The 23620-nt window shown below is 40.2% G+C and overlaps 1 protein-coding gene across 1 annotated transcript in view; it reads right to left on the reverse strand.

Annotated features, from left to right (window-relative positions):
- The window catches only part of LOC128699231 (uncharacterized), a 52388-nt gene extending 30587 nt beyond the window's left edge, over positions 1-21801 (reverse strand). Inside the window, exons 1-4 of the mRNA XM_070096526.1 lie at positions 21456-21801; positions 20731-20929; positions 20127-20319; positions 267-653 (exon numbers count right to left, since the gene is read on the reverse strand). Coding sequence (XP_069952627.1) covers positions 267-653; positions 20127-20319; positions 20731-20929; positions 21456-21762 — 1086 coding nt within the window. The 5' untranslated portion in view covers positions 21763-21801. The remainder of the gene's footprint in view (positions 1-266; positions 654-20126; positions 20320-20730; positions 20930-21455) is intronic.
- Positions 21802-23620: the final 1819 nt, after the last annotated feature.

A 23620-nucleotide genomic window follows, 5' to 3' on the forward strand; every position in this document is an offset into this window, starting at 1 on the left:
CCAACCGTTGCTCACGTTTTGTCGGCCCGTCATTGGCCCGGGCCGCTCACTTTCCCCCGGTGGCATTGTTTCCAGCCAGCCTCTTTTAAAATCAAAAAAAATCAGAATATTTGTTTTTTATGTTTTCGGTGCTTTTTTTAAAATGACCCTGGGAAAAATTCTGTCCAATCGCAATAAAGGGGGAAAAACAATGAGATGAAAAGTCTTTTATAATATGAAAGTGGGTCGTGTCTCCGGGGCTGGGGGGGGGTTAAAAACCCCCCTACCATAGCTACTTTGGTGGACAGCGCGCCGCCGCTCACACGGGGCGCTGTGCTTAACAAACGCGCTGGGGCCCCCTTTTTTGCGCGTGGGGCTGTTTCTGCTTCCCGTCCGCCGGGCTTCTGCTGCTGCTGTCCTCTTTGCTGCTGGCACGTCTGTGCTGCTGCCACCCTCATGCTGCCTCTGAGCCGTCTGCTGCTGCTGTGCCCTCTGCTGCTCTGTAGCATGTCTGCTGCTGCTGGCCCGTCTTTGCCCGGGCCGTCGGGGCCGCGCCAGCCGTCTCCCTGGGCCCTTTTGCTGTGCGGCATGTCTTTGCTGCTGTACCCGTCCTGCTCAAATTTGCACCGTTGTTGGTCTGGAGGCAACACTCTCAGCTTGTCGATCATCGGCAGCTGGGCCCGACGACACTCATATTCGTATGCTACAACATTTACATCAGTCAGCCCTTGCAGTCCTATTACGCCTTTACAATCTTATTTGGTCACAAGGAGTTCTTCCACAGCTGTGGAAATCCGCCATTGTTCTCCCTTTCCGCAAACCAGGCACTACGGGACATGAAACCTCCCACTATCGTCCCATTGCTCTTACCAGTGCAGTTTGCAAAGTAATGGAATGCCTAGTAAATAGACGTTTAGTGTGGTATTTAGAGACACATAACAGTCTCTCCACTCGTCAATATGGCTTTCGTAAGGGACATTCTACCATAGACCCCTTACTACGCTTGGATACGTATGTTCGTAATGCCTTTGCGAATAACCACTCAGTTATTGCCATATTTTTTGACCTTGAGAAAGCATATGACACAACTTGGAGGTATAATATTTTAGCCCAAGCCCACTCCTTAGGCCTTCGAGGCAATCTACCATCCTTCCTTAAGAACTTTTTAACTGACAGGCATTTCCGTGTTCGGGTTAATAATGTGCCCTCCCCGGACTTTATCCAAGCTGAAGGTGTCCCCCAGGGATGTGTTCTGAGCACAACACTTTTTCTCCTTGCTATTAATGATTTGGCCTCTAGTCTTCCATCAAATATTTGGTCATCACTCTACGTTGATGACTTCGCTATTGCCTGTGCAGGCGCTGACTGTCACCTCATTACAGTTTCTCTCCAACATGCAGTCGACCGTGTTTCCAATTGGGCCACCACACATGGGTTTAAATTTTTCAGCACTAAAACCCACCAAATTACTTTCACTAGACGCTCTGTCATCTCCGATCATCCTTTGTACCTCTATGGCTCCCGTATCCCTGAACGTGATACAGTCAAGTTTCTGGGCCTCCTCTTTGATCGTAGGTTATCCTGGAAACCTCACATTACCTCTCTGAAGGCAACTTGTCACAGCCGGCTGAACCTTCTTAAAACCCTTGCTCATCTTTCATGGGGAGCTGATCGTCGAACCCTCCTCCGCCTACATTCCACCCTTATTTTATCGAAACTTGATTATGGTGACCAGATCTATTCAGCGGCATCTCCTGCTACTCTCTCTAGCCTTAACCCCATTCATCACCAAGGATTACGTTTATGCCTTGGTGCTTTTCGCTCTTCCCCTGTCGAGAGCCTCTATACAGAAGCGAACGTTCCATCCTTATCCGATCGCTGTGATGCCCATTGCCTGCGCTACTATGTACGCTCTCATGATCTCCGCAATCCTTCCATTTATAGAATGGTCACTGATATTAGTAGACATTCTTTATTTGTTCGCCGCCCCTGTTTACTCCGTCCCTTCTCTCTTCACCTTCATTTGCTCTTGTCTTCTCTTCAACTACCACCTTTCTATGTACATGTAGCATCTCACTTTTCCCTACCCCCCTGGGAAGTTCCAGCTATTCGAGTCTGTTCTTTCTCCCTCCCTTGCTCGAAAGCCCAACTGTCTACGGTCGCTTCCCGCTCTCTTTTTCTTGACCACTTTCACTCTCATTCTCATGTCATTGCTGTGTACACAGATGGCTCTAAGTCTTCTGACGGCGTAGGATTCGCAGCAGTGTTTCCGGACAGCATCGTACAAGGGCATTTACTATCTTCGGCTAGTATTTTTACTGCTGAATTGTATGCCATCCTTACAGCACTTATCCGTATTGCATCTATGCCTGTGTCATCATTTGTGGTTGTCTCAGACTCCCTTAGTGCTTTACAGGCTATACAAAAATTTGATACACCTCACCCCTTAGTCCTCCGTATCCAACTTTGGCTACGCCGCATCTTTACCAAGCATAAAGATATTGTTTTTTGTTGGGTCCCTGGTCATGTTGACGTACAGGGCAATGAACAGGCAGACACTGCTGCGCGGTCAGCAGTACATGACCTACCAGTTTCTTATAGAGGTATTCCATTTACGGACTATTTTGCTGCAATATCTTCCCACCTTCACACCCGTTGGCAACAACGTTGGTCTACTATGCTCGGCAACAAACTTCAATCTATTAAACCGAGTATAGGTTACTGGCCGTCTTCTTATCACCAGTGTCGAGGTTGGGAGACTACTCTCTCCCGTCTTCGCATTGGCCATACTCGTCTTACTCATGGATATCTCATGGAGAGGCGTCCTGCTCCTCTCTGTGAGAATTGCCAAGCTCCATTATCAGTCAGCCACATTCTGTTGGACTGCCCACTTTATCAACGAGCACGCAGAATTTACCTCTGTTGTCGTCTTCGCTCCGCTACTCTCTCTTTACCTTCCCTTCTCGCTGATGGACCCACCTTTCATCCGGACTCTCTCATTGACTTTTTGACAACAACTGACTTACTTCACAAATTCTGATACCTTCAGCCCTTTCTACTTCAATCTCTTGCTACCCTCTACCCCTGTACTATCCCCTGCCCCGCTGTTTTCTGTAACCTGCTGATCATCCCTCCTCCCTTCTGCCATCCAATACCCTCACTTCCTTCCCTACCCTGCAGCGCTGTATAGCCCTTGTGGCTTAGCGCTTCTTTTTGATTATAATAATAATAATAATAATCCATGGTAATTTTAGAACACATCCCCAGCAGATATGGGGACACTACTGTATACCAAAAAATATTTTAGACTAATATGCAATGTTCATTAACTTTAACCCTTTGACTGTCGCGGCCGTATATATACGTTTGCGAGGTACCGTGTTTGACGTATATATACTCATAAATTCTAGCGGCTTCAAATCAGGCAGGAGAAAGCTAGTAGGCCCACATGTGAGAGAATGGGTCTGTGTGGTCAGTGTGCACCACATAAAAAAAATCCTGGAGCACGCAGTGCATAATGAGAAAAAAAAAACTCCGACCGTTTTTTTTAATTAAAATGCCAACTTTGTGGTCTATTTTCGTATAGTATTTGTGGTTGTATTCTCGTTTTCTTGGTCTCATTTGATAGAATGGAAACTATATTATAGAAATGGAGGTCATTTTGATTAATTTTACTATAAAAAGAACCTGGAAATGGAGCACAAAGTACAGGAAATGTTTGATTTTTGCCGATGTTCAAAAGTAAACAAATGATGTCATTGTCCAATAAATGTCCAAATAGCCATTCTAATACGCAGTCATGAATGGGTTGATGTAATTTTTACAATTATTACAGTATTGCAGTAGTCTGCATAACAGTAAATCTTCTATTTTTTGTTTGAATAAAATTTCAAAATAAAAAGCAAGAGTAATATCACAGGGGCCTGGAGACATGACTGATGAACAAAGAAAATGTTATTTTAGAGCCAGGAATGTCTGCATTGTTCATTCTGGACCTTAATTTGAAATTGTCATATTTTTTAATTTTCGTGAAATTGGCCAAATTGCAAATTTCTGACCATGTTATTGGGTAGTTCAAATCGGTAAATGAGCAGTTTCTTGTACTCAATCGATAGAAAAAATAGAGTTCTGAAGAAATAGTTATGAGTTTGGTTGACTGGAATAACGGAATTAGCCGAAAATAGGGCTCAAAGTGGGCGAAATTGCCGATTTTTAAATATCGCCGAAGTCGCTAACTTCGAGAGAGCGTAATTCCGTCAGTTTTCCATCAAATTTCGTTTTTTTGGTGTCTTTACAATCGGGAAAAGATTCTCTATCATTTCATAAGAAAAAATAATTTTTTTTTTTTTTAAATTTTGCGACACCAGGAGACACCTCAGGATTTGGGGTTGCGACAGTCAAAGGGTTAATATACTCTTCAAATATATACATAGAAACACGCTTTAGAAACTGTTCCAAAAATAAAAAACTACAGTGGAACCTCAGTTTTCATCTTTAATCTGTTCCAGAAGGTCGGCCGAAAACTGATTTGTATGAAAACTGAAGTGATATTTCCCATAAGAAATAATGTAAATCCAATTAATCCGTTCCACACCCAAAAATATTAACAAAAAATACATTTTTAAAGAGATAACTATAGTTTTTACATACAGAAAACAATGAGAAAAATATAAAGCACTAATGATATGGATAAATGAATATTTAAATCCCTTTTACCTTTATTGAAGACTCTGTTGGCATATGGAAGATGGCGAGGAGGGGAGAGGGAGGAGAGGTTACCTCTACTACCATCACTACCACCCTCTTCCACCATCACTACCACTACCACCCTCTTCCACCATCACTACCACTACCACCCTCTACCACCATCACTACCACCCTCTACCACCATCACTACCACCCTCTACCACCATCACTACCACCCTCTACCACCATCATTACCACCCTCTACCACCATCACTACCAACCTCTACCACCATCACTACCACCCTCTACCACCCTCTATGAGAAACAAAGGCAGACTGAATCACAAACGTATGAGTGGCCACGTCCCATGGGCAGGCAGACGCGTCTGGTACAGACAATTTCTGAGCGGATGTACGAAAACGGGGAAAATTTTGCCCAAAAATAGTCAAAAACTGAATTGTGCCCATATGACAACAGGAAAATGCAAACTCCCTTCCTGTAAACTTTTTCACCCTGAAATGTTTACCTCTTCAGTACAGGAAAGACTGTGCTATAACTTAAATTGTCAGGCACACCATCTAAAGGGAACAAAAAGATACAAAACATCCAGGCCATGGGAAAACCTGAGTAGCCACAGCCACTCAAGAGGGAGAGGTTTTTTAGTGCCAGGAAGGAAAAAAAAAACTGTCAGGAAATGGCAGAAATCGCACACCAAATCCAGTCATTCCTGGAGTGGAACCACACTCGATGGCCTCCACTCCAAACCAACAGATACAGATACTAATGCCGGAAAAAAAATCCCCCCCAAGTACCAACAATACCACCAGTCTGATGACATTCTTCTTTGCAAACATACAGGGTCTAAAGCCAGCAACAAACAACAAAATACCTTTCAACCGTGGACTGCTTGCAGAGGCAAAGGCAATGTTCGCGGCTTTCACTGAGACCCACACAAAGGATCACTTGGACAACGAAATATGGATCCCAGCTTACAACCTATACAGATGTGACAGAGTGAAAAGGCAAAAAGGGGGGAAGGGGGGGTTTGGCCTGTACATTGCAGAGCCACTTGTTTGCACAGAACTGCTTAATGCCTCAAATGATGTAGTGGAAGTTTTAGCAGTAAAGATCGAGAACCAAAACCTAGTCATTGTGGTAGTCTACAAGCCTCCAGATGCAACATCCCAGCAATTCCAGGAACAGCTGTTAAAAATTGACCACTGTCTGGAAAATCTGCCAGCTCCTGCACCCAACATCTTGCTCCTGGGGGATTTCTACTTAAGGCACCTAAAATGGAGGAATATAGCAAATAATACTGTTGCAGTAATAACACCAGGAGGCAGCTCTGATGAAAACTCACACTCGCACGAGCTTTTAAATCTCTGCACAAAATTCAATTTAATTTATTTATTTTTATTATCACACTGGCCGATTCCCACCAAGGCAGGGTGGCCCGAAAAAGAAAAACTTTCACCATCATTCACTCCATCACTGTCTTGCCAGAAGGGTGCTTTACACTACAGTTTTTAAACTGCAACATTAACACCCCTCCTTCAGAGTGCAGGCATTGTACTTCCCATATCCAGGACTCAAGTCCGGCCTGCCGGTTTCCCTGAATCCCTTCATAAATGTTACTTTGCTCACACTCCAACAGCACGTCAAGTATTAAAAACCATTTGTCTGCATTCACTCCTATCAAACACGCTCACGCATGCCTGCTGGAAGTCCAAGCCCCTCGCACACAAAACCTCCTTTACCCCCTCCCTCCAACCTTTCCTAGGCCGACCCCTACCCCGCCTTCCTTCCACTACAGACTGATACACTCTTGAAGTCATTCTGTTTCGCTCTATTCTCTCTGCATGTCCGAACCACCTCAACAACCCTTCCTCAGCCCTCTGGACAACAGTTTTGGTAATCCCACACCTCCTCCTAACTTCCAAACTACGAATTCTCTGCATTATATTCACACCACACACTGCCCTCAGACATGACATCTCCACTGCCTCCAGCCTTCTCCTCGCTGAAACATTCATCACCCATGCTTCACACCCATATAAGAGCGTTGGTAAAGCTATACTCTCATACATTCCCCTCTTTGCCTCCAAGGACAAAGTTCTTTGTCTCCACAGACTCCTAAGTGCACCACTCACCCTTTTCCCCTCATCAATTCTATGATTCACCTCATCTTTCATAGACCCATCCGCTGACATGTCCACTCCCAAATATATGAATACATTCACCTCCTCCATACTCTATCCCTCCAATCTGATATCCAATCTTTCATCACCTAATCTTTTTGTTATCCTCATAACCTTACTCTTTCCTGTATTCACTTTTAATTTTCTTCTTTTGCACACCCTACCAAATTCATCCACCAATCTCTGCAACTTCTCTTCAGAATCTCCCAAGAGCACAGTGTGATCAGCAAAGAGCAACTGTGACAACTCCCACTTTATGTGTGATTCTTTATCTTTTAACTTCACGCCTCTTGCCAAGACCCTCGCATTTACTTCTCTTACAACCCCATCTATAAATATATTAAACAACCACGGTGACATCACACATCCTTGTCTAAGGCCTACTTTTACTGGGAAATAATCTCTCTCTTTCCTACATACTCTAACTTGAGCCTCACTATCCTCGTAAAAACTCTTCACTGCTTTCAGTAACCTACCTCCTACACCATACACCTGCAACATCTGCCACATTGCCCCCCTATCCACCCTGTCATACGCCTTTTCCAAATCCATAAATGCCACAAAGACCTCTTTAGCCTTATCTAAATACTGTTCACTTATATGTTTCACTGTAAACACCTGGTCCACACACCCCCTACCTTTCCTAAAGCCTCCTTGTTCATCTGCTATCCTATTCTCCGTCTTACTCTTAATTCTTTCAATTATAACTCTACCATACACTTTACCAGGTACACTCAACAGACTTATCCCCCTATAATTTTTGCACTCTCTTTTATCCCCTTTGCCTTTATACAAAGGAACTATGCATGCTCTCTGCCAATCCCTAGGTACCTTACCCTCTTCCATACATTTATTAAATAATTGCACCAACCACTCCAAAACTATATCCCCACCTGCTTTTAACATTTCTATCTTTATCCCATCAATCCCGGCTGCCTTACCCCCTTTCATTTTACCTACTGCCTCACGAACTTCCCCCACACTCACAACTGGCTCTTCCTCACTCCTACAAGATGTTATTCCTCCTTGCCCTATACACGAAATCACAGCTTCCCTATCTTCATCAACATTTAACAATTCCTCAAAATATTCCTTCCATCTTCCCAATACCTCTAAATCTCCATTTAATAACTCTCCTCTCCTATTTTTAACTGACAAATCCATTTGTTCTCTAGGCTTTCTTAACTTGTTAATCTCACTCCAAAACTTTTTCTTATTTTCAACAAAATTTGTTGATAACATCTCACCCACTCTCTCATTTGCTCTCTTTTTACATTGCTTCACCACTCTCTTAACTTCTCTCTTTTTCTCCATATACTCTTCCCTCCTTGCATCACTTCTACTTTGTAAAAACTTCTCATATGCTAACTTTTTCTCCCTTACTACTCTCTTTACATCATCATTCCACCAATCGCTCCTCTTCCCTCCTGCACCCACTTTCCTGTAACCACAAACTTCTGCTGAACACTCTAACACTACATTTTTAAACCTACCCCATACCTCTTCGACCCCATTGCCTATGCTCTCATTAGCCCATCTATCCTCCAATAGCTGTTTATATCTTACCCTAACTGCCTCCTCTTTTAGTTTATAAACCTTCACCTCTCTCTTCCCTGATGCTTCTATTCTCCTTGTATCCCATCTACCTTTTACTCTCAGTGTAGCTACAACTAGAAAGTGATCTGATATATCTGTGGCCCCTCTATAAACATGTACATCCTGAAGTCTACTCAACAGTCTTTTATCTACCAATACATAATCCAACAAACTACTGTCATTTCGCCCTACATCATATCGTGTATACTTATTTATCCTCTTTTTCTTAAAATATGTATTACCTATAACTAAACCCCTTTCTATACAAAGTTCAATCAAAGGGCTCCCATTATCATTTACACCTGGCACCCCAAACTTACCTACCACACCCTCTCTGAAAGTTTCTCCTACTTTAGCATTCAAGTCCCCTACCACAATTACTCTCTCACTTGGTTCAAAGGCTCCTATACATTCACTTAACATCTCCCAAAATCTCTCTCTCTCCTCTGCATTCCTCTCTTCTCCAGGTGCATACACGCTTATTATGACCCACTTCTCGCATCCAACCTTTACTTTAATCCACATAATTCTTGAATTTACACATTCATATTCTCTTTTCTCCTTCCATAACTGATCATTTAACATTACTGCTACCCCTTCCTTTGCTCTAACTCTCTCAGATACTCCAGATTTAATCCCATTTATTTCCCCCCACTGAAACTCTCCTACCCCCTTCAGCTTTGTTTCGCTTAGGGCCAGGACATCCAACTTCTTTTCATTCATAACATCAGCAATCATCTGTTTCTTGTCATCCGCACTACATCCACGCACATTTAAGCAACCCAGTTTTATAAAGTTTTTCTTCTTCTCTTTTTTAGTAATTGTATACAGGAGAAGGGGTTACTAGCCCATTGCTCTAAATACTGTTCACTTATATGTTTCACTGTAAACACCTGGTCCACACACCCCCTACCTTTCCTAAAGCCTCCTTGTTCATCTGCTATCCTATTCTCAGTCTTACTTTTAATTCTTTCAATAATAACTCTACCATACACTTTACCCGGTATACTCAACAGACTTATCCCCCTATAATTTTTGCACTCTCTTTTGTCCCCTTTGCCTTTATACAAAGGAACTATGCATGCTCTCTGCCAATCCCTAGGTACCTTACCCTCTTCCATACATTTATTAAATAATTGCACCAACCACTCCAAAACTATATCCCCACCTGCTTTTAACATTTCTATCTTTATCCCATCAATCCCGGCTGCCTTACCCCCTTTCATTTTACCTACTGTCTCACGAACTTCCCCCACACTCACAACTGGCTCTTCCTCACTCCTACAAGATGTTATTCCTCCTTGCCCAATACACGAAATCACAGCTTCCCTATCTTCATCAACAATTAACAATTCCTCAAAATATTCCCTCCATCTTCCCAATACCTCTAACGCTCCATTTAATAACTCTCCTCTCCTATTTTTAACTGACAAACCCATTTGTTCTCTAGGCTTCCTTAACTTGTTAATCTCACTCCAAAACTTTTTCTTATTTTCAACAAAATTTGTTGATAACATCTCACCCACTCTCTCATTTGCTCTCTTTTTACATTGCTTCACCACTCTCTCACTCTCTTAACCTCTCTCTTTTTCTCCATATACTCTTCCCTCCTTGCATCACTTCTACTTTGTAAAAACTTCTCATATGCTAACTTTTTCTCCCTTACTACTCTCTTTACATCATCATTCCACCAATCGCTCCTCTTCCCTCCCGCACCCACTTTCCTGTAACCACAAACTTCTGCTGAACACTCTAACACTACATTTTTAAACCTACCCCATACCTCTTCGACCCTATTGCCTATGCTCTCATTAGCCCATCTATCCTCCAATAGCTGTTTATATCTTACCCTAACTGCCTCCTCTTTTAGTTTATAAACCTTCACCTCTCTCTTCCCTGATGCTTCTATTCTCCTTGTATCCCATCTACCTTTTACTCTCAGTGTAGCTACAACTAGAAAGTGATCTGATATATCTGTGGCCCCTCTATAAATATGTACATCCTGAAGTCTACTCAACAGTCTTTTATCTACCAATATGTAAATTAAAAGGACACAAATGCAACTAATGTGACATTTTTATTGTGGCAACATTTTGCTCCTGGAGAGCGAAATGTTGCCACAATAAAAATGTCACATTAGTTGCACTTGTGTCCTTTTACTTTACATATTGTCGGTAATTCTACCAACTTTATTACAATCTACCAATACATAATCCAACAAACTACTGTCATTTCGCCCTACATCATATCTTGTATACTTATTTATCCTCTTTTTCTTAAAATATGTATTACCTATAACTAAACCCCTTTCTATACAAAGTTCAATCAAAGGGCTCCCATTATCATTTACACCTGGCACCCCAAACTTACCTACCACACCCTCTCTAAAAGTTTCTCCTACTTTAGCATTCAGGTCCCCTACCACAATTACTCTCTCACTTGGTTCAAAGGCTCCTATACATTCACTTAATATCTCCCAAAATCTCTCTCTCTCTCCTCTGCATTCCTCTCTTCTCCAGGTGCATACACGCTTATCATGACCCACTTCTCGCATCCAACCTTTACTTTAATCCACATAATTCTTGAATTTACACACATTCATATTCTCTTTTCTCCTTCCATAACTGATCATTCAACATTACTGCTACCCCTTCCTTTGCTCTAACTCTCTCAGATACTCCAGATTTAATCCCATTTATTTCCCCCCACCAAAACTCCCCTACCCCCTTCAGCTTTGTTTCGCTTAGGGCCAGGACATCCAACTTCTTTTCATTCATAGCATCAGCAATCACCTGTTTCTTGTCATCCGCACTACATCCACGCACATTCAAGCATCCCAGTTTTATAAAGTTTTTCTTCTTCTCTTTTTTAGTAAATGTCTACAGGAGAAGGGGTTACTAGCCCATTGCTCCCGGCATTTTAGTCGCCTCATACGACACGCATGGCTTACGGAGGAAAGATTCTTTTCCACTTCCCCATGGACAATAGAAGAAATAAAGAAGAACAAGAGCTATTTAGAAAAAGGAGAAAAACCTAGATGTATGTATATATATATATGCATGTGCGTGTCTGTGAAGTGTGACCAAAGTGTTAGTAGGAGTAGGAAGATATCCCTGTTATCTAGCATGTTTATGAGACAGAAAAAGAAACCAGCAATCCTACCATCATGCAAAACAGTTACAGGTTTCTGTTTCACAGTCATCTGGCAGGACAGTAGTACTTCCCTGGGTGGTTGCTGTCTACCAACCTACTACCTACAATTTAAACCAGCAAATAATAGAGCCTACTAGAATGGAGAATACACTAGACCTCATCTTCACTAACAATGATGATCTGATACGAAATGTCACCATATCAAAAACAATATACTCAGATCACAACATAATTGAGGTTCAGACATGTATGCACGGAGCCCCAGACCGACATAATGAGATTAGTCACGAGGGAGCATTCACCAAATTCAACTTCAATAACAAAAACATAAAGTGGGACCAAGTAAACCAAGTCCTAACCGATATAAGCTGGGAAGATATACTAAGCAACACAGACCCCAACTTATGCCTAGAACAGATTAACTCGGTGGCACTTGATGTATTCACAAGGCTTATTCCTCTAAGAAAAAGGAGGAGTAGATGTAAAATAGAAAGAGACAGGTGCTCCCTTTACAGGCGACGGAAAAGAATAACAGAGCGGCTAAAAGAGGTCAAAATATCTGAAATGCATAGGGAGACACTGGTCAGAGAAATAGCAAGCATCAAACTTAAGCTAAAGGAATCTTATAGGAGTCAGGAATCGCGGGAAGAACTAAAAGCCATAAATGAAATCGAAAGAAACCCAAAGTATTTCTTCTCCTATGCCAAATCAAAATCGAGAACAACGTCCAGTATTGGGCCCCTACTTAAACAAGATGGGTCCTACACAGATGACAGCAAGGAAATGAGTGAGCTACTCAAGTCCCAATATGACTCAGTTTTTAGCAAGCCGCTAACCAGACTGAGAGTCGAAGATCAAAATTAATTTTTTATGAGAGAGCCACAGCATTTGGTTAACACAAGCCTATCTGATGTTATCCTGATGCCAAATGACTTCGAACAGGCGATAAATGACATGCCCATGCACTCTGCCCCAGGGCCAGACTCATGGAACTCCGTGTTCATCAAGAACTGCAAGAAGCCCCTATCACGAGCTTTTACCATCCTATGGAGAGGGAGCATGGACACGGGGGTCGTCCCACAGTTACTAAAAACAACAGACATAGCCCCACTCCACAAAGGGGGCAGTAAAGCAATAGCAAAGAACTACAGACCGATAGCACTAACATCCCATATCATAAAAATCTTTGAAAGGGTCCTAAGAAGCAAGATCACCACCCATCTAGAAACCCATAAATTACACAACCCAGGGCAACATGGGTTTAGAACAGGTCGCTCCTGTCTGTCTCAACTATTGGATCACTACGACAAGGTCCTAGATGCACTAGAAGACAAAAAGAATGCAGATGTAATATATACAGACTTTGCAAAAGCCTTCGACAAGTGTGACCATGGCGTAATAGCGCACAAAATGCGTGCTAAAGGAATAACAGGAAAAGTCGGTCGATGGATCTATAATTTCCTCACTAACAGAACACAGAGTAGTAGTCAACAGAGTAAAGTCCGAAGGAGCTACGGTGAAAAGCTCTGTTCCATAAGGCACAGTACTCGCTCCCATCTTGTTCCTCATCCTCATATCTGACATAGACAAGGATGTCAGCCACAGCACCGTGTCTTCCTTTGCAGATGACACCCGAATCTGCATAACAGTGTCTTTCATTGCAGACACTGCAAGTCTCCAGGCGGACATCAACCGAATCTTTCAGTGGGCTGCAGAAAACAATATGCAGTTCAACGATGAGAAATTTCAATTACTCAGATATGGTAAACATGAGGAAATTAAATCTTCATCAGAGTACAAAACAAATTCTGGCCACAAAATAGAGCGAAACACCAACGTCAAAGACCTGGGAGTGATCATGTCGGAGGATCTCACCTTCAAGGACCATAACATTGTATCAATCGCATCTGCTAGAAAAATGACAGGATGGGTAATGAGAACCTTCAAAACTAGGGATGCCAAGCCCATGATGACACTCTTCAGGTCACTTGTTTTATCTAGGCTGGAATATTGCTGCACACTAACAGCACCTTTCAAGGCAGGTGAAATTGCTGACCTAGAAAATGTACAGAGAACCTTCACGGCGCGCATAACGGAGATAAAACACCTAAATTACTGGGAGTGCTTGAGGTTCCTGAATCTGTATTCCCTGGAATGCAGGCGGGAGAGATACATGATTATATACACCTGGAAAATCCTAGAGGGACTAGTACCGAGCTTGCACACGAAAATCACTCACTACGAAAGCAAAAGACTTGGCAGACGATGCAACATCCCCCCAATGAAAAGCAGGGGTGTCACTAGCACGTTAAGAGACCATACAATAAGTGTCAGGGGCCCGAGACTGTTCAACTGCCTCCCAGCACACATAAGGGGGATTACCAACAGACCCCTGGCAGTCTTCAAGCTGGCACTGGACAAGCACCTTAAGTCAGTTCCTGATCAGCCGGGCTGTGGCTCGTACGTTGGTTTGCGTGCAGCCAGCAGCAACAGCCTTGTTGATCAGGCTCTGATCCACCAGGAGGCCTGGTCACAGACCGGGCCGCGGGGGCGTTGACCCCCGGAACTCTCTCCAGGCAAACTCCAGGTACGATAACCGGATCGGATGAAAACCGGGGTTCCACTGTATATATGTGCATCAACCTGTAATTGTTTTACATGATGGTAGGAATGCTGGTGTGTCTTTTCTCTTTCAAACATGCAGGATAACAGGCATATCTTACAACTCCTACTTACACTTATGTCACACTACACATGCATGTACACTGCATATATATTTACACATCCATCTGGATTTTCTTAATATTTCTTATTCTTCTTTATTTCCTCTTATCTCCGTGGGGAAGTGGAAAAGAATTCTTCCTCCATAAGCCAAGTGTGTCCTAAGAAGTGACTAAGACGCTGGGAGCAAGGGGCTGGTAACCCCTCCTGTATAAATTACTAAATTCAAAAAAAAAATAAAAAAAAGGAGAAACTTAGTTTTTCTTTTTAAGTCACCCTGCCTCGGTGGGATATGGCTAGCATGTTAAAAAAAAAAATGCATCAATATGAAAACAGAATTAAACACAAAGAATAATATAGCAGAATAAAAAAAAAATTGAAATGCAAAAACTATAATTACTAAATTTGCATTTATTGGCAAACAGTTGTAAGAGTTGTCATGTTAACCACTTATAAGTTCATAAAAGAATATAGGAAAAGGATGAGGTAAGCTTCTTAAAACTAATAGGGCATCAAGAAGATAAACTTTAAAAATACAGAAAAAACAGTATAAAAAGAATGACAAAGTAGATTTTACAGGAAGTAGGATGACCAGAATAGGCTTTGAGAAAGATGGGACACTATGAACATACTTGTAGCTCTTCCTCTATAATTGTAATACATCTACATCTGTAAGTGTTGTACCTACAAATACATAAAAGCAAGACTTGCAGTTAGATGCTGGATTCGACCGCTGGTGTCCTTACTTTGTGGAGTTAATAAAAGTACAGTGGACCCCCGGTTAACGATATTTTTTCACTCCAGAAGTATGTTCAGGTGCCAGTACTGACCGAATTTGTTCCCATAAGGAATATTGTGAAGCAGATTAGTCCATTTCAGACCCCCAAACATACATGTACAAACGCACTTACATAATTACACTTACATAATTGGTCGCATTCGGAGGTAATCGTTATGCGGGGGTCCACTGTACAGTGGTCCCTCGTTTTTCATAATTAATCCATTCCTGGAGGAGCTACTATAAACGAAATTTACGATTTGCGAATCAATTTTCCCCATAAGAAATAATGTAAATACAATTAATCCGTTCCTGACACCCAGAAGTATTAAAACAAAAATTTTTTTTACATGAAATATACATGTAGTACATAAACAATACAATGGGAAATGATGAATGAAACATTAACAGCATAACACTTACCTTTATTGGAGATTCTTCTTAGTGTATGGGAGACTGGAGGAGGAGAGAGAGAGTGGATTGTTTATAGTTTGGAAGGGGAATCCCCTTCCAGCAACACCTCAGGTACCAATTGCTTTTCTGGGGTTGCTTCTCTTCTCTGTTTCTTAATGCCACTAGGACCACCTTGAGAGTCACTGGAGTCCTGTCTTGCAAAATAACTGTCCAGAGAGCTCTGTTTCTGGCATCTCTAACACTTCCCTAAAATGGTCCAAGACTTTGTCACTGTACATGTTGCCAACATGGCTTGCAACAACCTTGTTAGGGTGATGTTTCTCCATAAATCTTTCCATCTTACCCCACATTGCAAAAATCTCCTTAATTTCTGAAGAAGGCACCTTCTTCCATCTCTCTTCCTCCTCCTCTGCAGCAAAATTCTGAGCTGCGATCTGTTGCTCTTCCTGCTGAAGCTCTTGCAGCTCCTCAGTGGTGAGCTCTTCGTTGTGGTCTTCCACCAATTCTTCCACATCCTCCAAACTCGCATCCAACCCCATGGAACTCCCCAGTGCCATAATTGATTTTCCTTCCCCTAAGGGAAACATTCATTGAACCACTATAAAAATTTTCCCCGTGACCCATCCTTTTTATTAATTTCCAAAACACACAATTTACTCTTTAACATTGTTTTTTCCCGAACACTCGGGGTTTTTAGAATGGTACATAGTAATGGCTTCACTTGAAATCCCCACTAATTAGCACAGAACATTAGCGCCCGCCTTCTTTCATAGGGTTTGGGGCCCCATTTTCCTTTCCTCTTTTGTAATGAAGGTCCTCGGCATTTTCTTCCAAAAAAAAGGGGCCCGTTTCCAAATTGAACACTTGTTCAGGTTTCAGTCCTTCAGCCCTATGTACTCCGGAATTAATGCACATATAAAATTTTCACCGCCTTGTGGTCCAATGGTAGCCTCACCATGCCACGACACTGTATGCAGTAATGTTCTTAAATCTCCAACCAGCCTTTCTGGCCTTTAAAATTTATAATCACCTGTTGCAGGCAATTTTTTCCCAAAACCCTCAACTGCCCCTTTTCACAAAAATCAAAGTCTAAATTCTCCCGTAATTGTTTCTCTTTATCCACCCAATAATAACTTTCAACCTCTTTGGTTGGTGATCTATTTTTGTCAGATAGTTGTGGTTTGGGGACGAACCACCCAGGAGGTACCATCCCGCCCAAATGAGTAAAATAAAGCCTGTGATTTTTTTTACATGATTGGATTTGATTCTTTGTCTGTCTCAAAAATGCAAAATTACAGGGATGTCTGCTCCTTCTTCCTTAGGGCACACTAAAATACATGTAAAATTTTTTTATAAAACCATCTAGTTTTTTTTATTTTATCTTAGTTCTTGGGCTTTTATTTTCCTTTTATATCCCTGGGGGAAATGGAAAAATCTTCCTCCTAAACCCTTTTTGTTGTAAAAGTAAATAAAATGGGGAACAATGGGGTTGTAATTTTTTTGTAAAAATTACTAAAAAGAAAAAAAGAAGAAAATTGTCAAAGGGAAGTGTGAATGCGGGATGTTTTGCAGATGATAAGAAAGAGATGTTGTGGATGAGAATGAAAGAAGTGGATGTCCGGTTTTAAGTGAAACAAAGCTGGGGGGTGGGAGAGTTTCAGGGGAAGGGGAAAAAAGGGGGATTGGGTCAGGGTTTCAAATAGAGTTAGTGCAAAAAGAAAATTGAATGTTTAAGGAAAAGCTATCGGAAAGGGGGACCATAAATGTATTAATTCAAGTTATGGAGAAAAAAAAGTGGAGGGAAAAGTGGTTATAAAAAACGTTGATGGAAAAGAGAAAGTGTAGGGGAGAGAGAAATTTTGGAAATGTTGGGAATTGGGGGGTTTTTGAATCAAGGGGAGGGGAATGGTGGGGGGGATTTAATGAAAAGTGGGTAAAAATGTTAGGGGGGAGTATGGTAAATTTTGCCAGGGTAAATGAAAGGGGGGCCCTTTAATTGAGCTATTTTAGAAAAAATTTGGTAATAATAATACATTTTTTTATGAAAAAGGGGATAAATAAATACAAGGTATGATGTAGACGAATGAAAGTAGTTTATTAGTTTTGTATTGGGGGAAAAAGGTTTTGGGGTGGGCCCAGGATGTAATTTTTTGGGGGAAACTTTTTGGGATCTTTTGTTTTAGCTAATTAGAGTGGGGTAGATGGAAAGAGGAAGGTGGCAAAAAAAATAAGGGGGAGGGGGAATTTATAAACTAAGGAGGAGGAAGTTCGGGGAGATGGACTTTAGAAGGTGGGCTGGAAAGATGAGGGGGGATTAAGAGGGTTGGAATGTTTAAAATGCATTAGAATGTGGGGCAAAAGTTTGTGGTTATGGAGGGTGGGGAGGGGGAAAGAGGAGGATTTGGAATGATGAAGAAAGGGTTGAAAAAAAGAAAAAGGTAGCTTTAGAGGTTTATAAAAGTTTATAAAAAGCAATATGGGGGGAAAAGAAAAGGAAAAAGTGGTGAAGAGTAAAAAAACAATGAGAGGGGAGGCATTCAAAAAAATTTTTTTGAAAAAAAAAAATTTTGGGTGATTAAAAAGTTAAAAAGCCTGGGGAAAATGGTTTGCGTTAAAACAGAGTGGGGGAGTTAGTAGATGGGAGAGGGGTAAAAAGGTAGATGGGAAAATTTTTGGGGAACTTTAAAGTTGGAAGAAGAGGGCGTAATTTCATGCTGGTCGGGGGTTCCATCTTCTGGGTGAAAAAAGGGAAATTTAAGTGGGGAGTGATGAGGATTAAAAAATGAAATAAAGAGCTGGAATGATGGGATCGCAAAATGTTAAAACAGGGGATATGTGTTGGAGTGGTTGGTACTTTTGTTTAATAAATGTATGGGGAAGGTACCTGGGGATTTGAGAAGTTTATAGTCCCTTTATAAAAGGAAAAGGGACAAAAAAATAAAAAATTATGGGGAATAAGTTTATAGATCCCGGGAAAATGGTGGGTTAAAATTGAAAGTTGGGGAAAGACAGTGTATTGCGGATGAGCAAGGGGGTTTCAAATTGGTGGGGGATGTAATCAAGTTTTCTTTAAAACATATATATAAACGTTTTAGAAAAAGGGGGGAAGTTTTATTGCATTTTGGTTTAAAAGGCATAGATGAGTGGATAGAAAAAACAGTGTTGCAAGTATATTGGAATAGGTGGTAATTTTAAATGCTGTAAGATTTTTAGAGGATAGAAAAGGTCAGGTTGGGGTGTGAAAAGGGGGAGACTACTTTGGTAAAAAAGGGTCTTAGGCAGGTGTAATGTCACCATGGTTGTTTAATATATTTCAGATGGGGGTTTAAAGGAAAAATGCTAGGGTTTGGGAAAGGGGGGGATTAAAATTTTGGGGGTCAAAAAATAAAATTATTTGCTTATGATACTGTGTATAAATTCTAAAAAAAAAACAAAGTTGTGGATAGTTTGGGGAAATTTTTAAAAGGGAAAGTTTAAATAAAAAAAAATGGTGATGGGGTCAAATGATTTTGATAAAAAAATTGGGTATCAAATTGGGGGGGAGGAGTAGGAAAAAAAGTGAAAGTTTTTAGATTTGGAGTTAGTGTCCCCGGGTGGTTTGAAGGATGAGGTTAATCATGAAGTCAAAAATTATCTATGGAGGCAAAGAAGGAATGTTGAAATATGTATACCAACCTCTTTATGGGGGGGCGGTGGAAATGCACAGCGAGGATTTGGGGGCAGTGGGGATGCTGGGGTTTGGTAAATTTGAGAAAATTGGGGGTGGAAATTAGGAAAAAAAGGGGTGGGTTAAAAAGTATTGGGCAGAGGGCAGAGGGTTTTGAGGGGGTTTTTTCATTTGAAGAAGGATCAAATAGAATACATGGAAAACTTAAATCTAAGGGGGAAAGGAACGGGGGAGGGTCGTCCCCAAAAGGTTTTGGAGAGAGGGGAAAAAGGTTTGTGGGGGAAGGGGGTTGGGCTTCCAAATCAAAGGGGTTAGATAGGGGGGTTGTTGAGGTGGTTTGGTCATTTACAGAGAATGGATCAAAGTAGAATGACATGGAGAGCGTATAAATGTATAGGGAAAGGAAGGCAGGGTAGGGGTCGTCCTCAAAAAGGTTGGAGGGAGGGGTAAAGGAGGTTTTGTGGGCGAGGGGCTTGGACTTCCAGCAAGCGTGCGTGAGCGTGTTAAAGAGGAGTGAATGGAGACGAATGGTATTTGGGACCTGACGGGCTGTTGGAGTGAGAGCAGGGTAATATTTAGTGAAGGGATTCAGGGAAACCGGTTATTTTTATATAGCCGGACTCGAGTCCTGGAAATGGGAAGTACAATGCCTGCACTTTAAAGGAGGGGTTTGGGATATTGGCAGTTTGGAGAGATATGTTGTGCATCTTAATACGTATATGCTTGTAAACTGTTGTATTCTGAGCACCTCTGCAAAAATAGTGATTATGTGTGAGTGAGGTGAAAGTGTTGAATGATTATGAAAGTATTTTATCTTTGGGGATTTTCTTTTTGGGTCACCCTGCCTCGGTGGGAGATGGCCGACTTGTTAAAAAAAAAAAAAATTACAGATGCATGCAGGCATACACACATGTACAAGCATACACTAAGTAACTGAACTCACTTGGCACTTAAAGCTAATAATATCCATGTCAAGATGTTCTTGAAATTCTTCATTATCTTTGAAATTCTTGCTACAAAAAGGGCAGCATTTTGCATCTTTTCGGTTTATATAATGCTCAGTGTAAGCATGATATGCCAACACTTCTCTGTTTTGACAAATTCGCTGGCAAACTTGGCAATTTAACCTAGAATACAAGAAAACACAATTAAAATTTTCAACCCACCAAGTGCTTCATTTAAATTCTGGAAAAAATGCTTTTAACATTTCAAATACTGTATATAGAGACTATAGCATTTGCAAAAAGCCCCCAAATAAGTCGTATTGTTCTGAATGCAGAATCCTACTGGCTACGTTCTAAATGAACATTCTCATGTATCCCTTAAATGACTAACAGCTACTTAATTTTTTTTTAATGCAGTTACAGAACAGAACAGTCTCTATTGAAATCCTGAACACAGTGAACACAGAGGAAAAAATAAAAATGACATGAATAAAAGAAGTTATGTACACTGTATAAGGTTTACTTTAGTATTTACATACATTTCACAGCTAAGCATCAGAAACTGGTTAGTGTCAAGAATGTATATGTTATTACCTTTTGGTCAAGGGCGTCAGCACATTTCCATAATTGCATTGTGGAACATATGAAAGACGGTGAAATCTAAGATGGCTATGAGTAGAAGGCCAATCCCGTAACTGAATTCCACATATGGTACAGTCTCCGATCATTTCTCCATTATTTTTTTCTTGAGTGGTAGACCACTGCTTCTCTTTTTTATCTTGAACTCCAACACCTAAAAAATATTATTGAAATACAATTTAGCATCAGAAAGCAAGCTTAACATAACCATAAGCCATATTCATTTTCCCCACAAATTTGTAAATGTAAAATTTTTCCATAATTCATCGAAGAACATTTACCAAGGAGAAATCTTTAATTAATTAATGATATCAAATTTGGAAATTAAAATTTATTACCAAGTAATGCCATTATTTAATTTTCTGAAATGAATGAAGCACTTTGAAGAGTGGGTGGAGGAAGAAGAGAGTGTAGTACAAGGATAAAAAAAAAAGAATCACCATGGACTTATGACTGAATTCTGAAAATTAAAATTGTCAATTTTATTACATTTAAGCCATTTTAAAATAAGTTTCAAGTTTACATTATAGTATGTGAACATTTTATAAATGCTCAATTATACAGTAAAGCAATGAGTGTATTTTTCAATCTGAAAAATGACTAATTGCAAATGTTTGACCATTAGAAATATAAATGTTTAAAACACCAATCAATCTGTTTGTATTCAACAAAAGCCTTACTGAGCTCATCTTCAGAAATCTCTTCTTTAATTAACTCCTTATCTGTTTGAAATTCTTCACTTTCATCTTTCTGAATGACAATCTGTAAATGGCCTTCTTCATCTGTGGTGTCATTATCATCATCGTCCTCCTCATCCTGACCACCGTCTGGAGATTTTTCTGAAGAATCTCCATCATTGCTGGCACATTTCATACGGGCTTTTTCTTCTTTCACTAGTTCCTTCTCAATAGTTGCTAGTTGTTCTTCATCGGCAACATAGTCTTCCCATTTCTGTGGTTTGCGAGACTTTCTTCTCCCTCCTGACATGCCTCACAATTTTATTCTGAAATACGTAAAAGTTTATTTGCTGTATTCATAACATTTACACTTAAAATATGCAATACGGTAACTTTATAGTAAATCAATATTCATGGCAAAATATATAACAACTTATTCACTATTTAAAGTCATAAATAAGAGAATTCTACCAATGATAAAATGTATGAGATAGGACAGATAAAACTTAGAATGTAATGAATGAATTTCTTTTCACATAGTTTTTGTACTTTTTTTTTTGTTACCCAACAGTAGTTACAAAGTAAATTGTATATTCAACAATGTATAATGAATACACCACACAGTATCAACTGCACACTATGTACCATGAATACACCACATAGTATCAACTGTGTGGGAATATTTGCAGTTTGAAGTGGTATCTGAACTGTAGCATCAGTGCACCTCTGGCAAGACAATAATGGGGTTAATAATGATGGTGAAAGTGTTTCTTTTTCTGGGTCACCCTACCTCGATGGGAGACGTCCAGTGTTAAAAAACTGTATGTGCACGCATGCAAAACAAGCCATGGAAGGAAGGAAATATTCAGCTCAAGACCTGTCACACTATACTGTGCTTCACCAGGAGCTATGCAATGTTGCAATACCTGCAACTGGTATATTGAGAGAGTTTACTCAGAGGAAAGGTAGCATGAAGACACTGGCCTACTCTGCCTGTTTTGAGGTGGAAAAGGCCAGCATCTACACGCTACTTTTCCTCAAATTCCCTCAATCTACCTGTTCAGGTTTTTGGGTTTATAACTCCCCGAACCAAAATATGTAAAAGATCCTATAAAATTTCCATTCCCCCTGGTTTTCTTCTAAATTCCAAATTGCAATTTTTTAAAAAATTTATATACATACACACACAAAAAATCTCCTCCTTAACCTTAAATGGTGCAATTATATTTTCAATCTGAAAATATGTAAAAAAATGTGAAAGATCTTTTGTTTTCATTTGAAAATGTGTAAAAAAAAATTTTTCTTTTTTTTTATTTAAAAATTGTAAAAAAAGATCTACTTTTTACTTTGAATTTGACGTCGATCTTTTGGACCTTTAAAGGGGAAAAATTTTTATTTGGACTTCGGGTTTTTTTTTTACCCAAAAATTTAGCGTTTCCCTATTCTTTTTTTAAATTTTTTATGTATAAAAATTTTTTCCGGTAATAGGCTTAAAAAATTATTGGTTACAAAGTTTTTTGCCGATTAAACCCTGTTTGGGGGGCCCGTAAGTGGCCCCCCAAAATTTTAGCCCCTGGAAATTTTTTCGATTTGGCTTTCCACTCCTAAAAATTTGTTTTTTCATTTTGGGTTTTCTGGAAAAAAAAAATTTTGGGAAAAAATTTTGGGAAACCTTCCCAATAATTTATTTATTAAAAAGAAAAATTTATAAGTAGAAGTATCTTTGTATAAAATTTTTAAAAAATAAATAGCCTTGTTTAAAAAAAAAATATTCTAAAATTTTTTTTAAACAAAAAATTAGGAGGAAATTTAAAAATCTTTTTTGGAAAAAAAAACATAGACTTTCAAATATATGTAAAAACAGGAAAATTGGGTTTATAAAAATTTTCCATTGAGATTGGGGGTTTGGGGAAAGGTTGGGTTTTGGGGAAAAAAAAACTTTATGGCTGGGGAGGCCATTGGGGCCCGGGGTTTTTTAAAAATTCAATTTAAAATATAAACAAAAAAACCTACAATTTTAATTTATGGGAAAAAACCCGTTTTGGGAAAAGGCCCCGGCTTTTCAAGGGAAAGGGTTAGGAATCCTGTAAAAAAGTTTCCTTCCAGTTTTCCCCTTCTTGTTTTCCGTAATTTTTTTTTAAAAATTAAAAACCCCGCGTTCGGCAGGT

This window comes from Cherax quadricarinatus, chromosome 54 (assembly GCF_038502225.1).
Source record: "Cherax quadricarinatus isolate ZL_2023a chromosome 54, ASM3850222v1, whole genome shotgun sequence".
NCBI classification, from domain to species: domain Eukaryota; kingdom Metazoa; phylum Arthropoda; class Malacostraca; order Decapoda; family Parastacidae; genus Cherax; species Cherax quadricarinatus.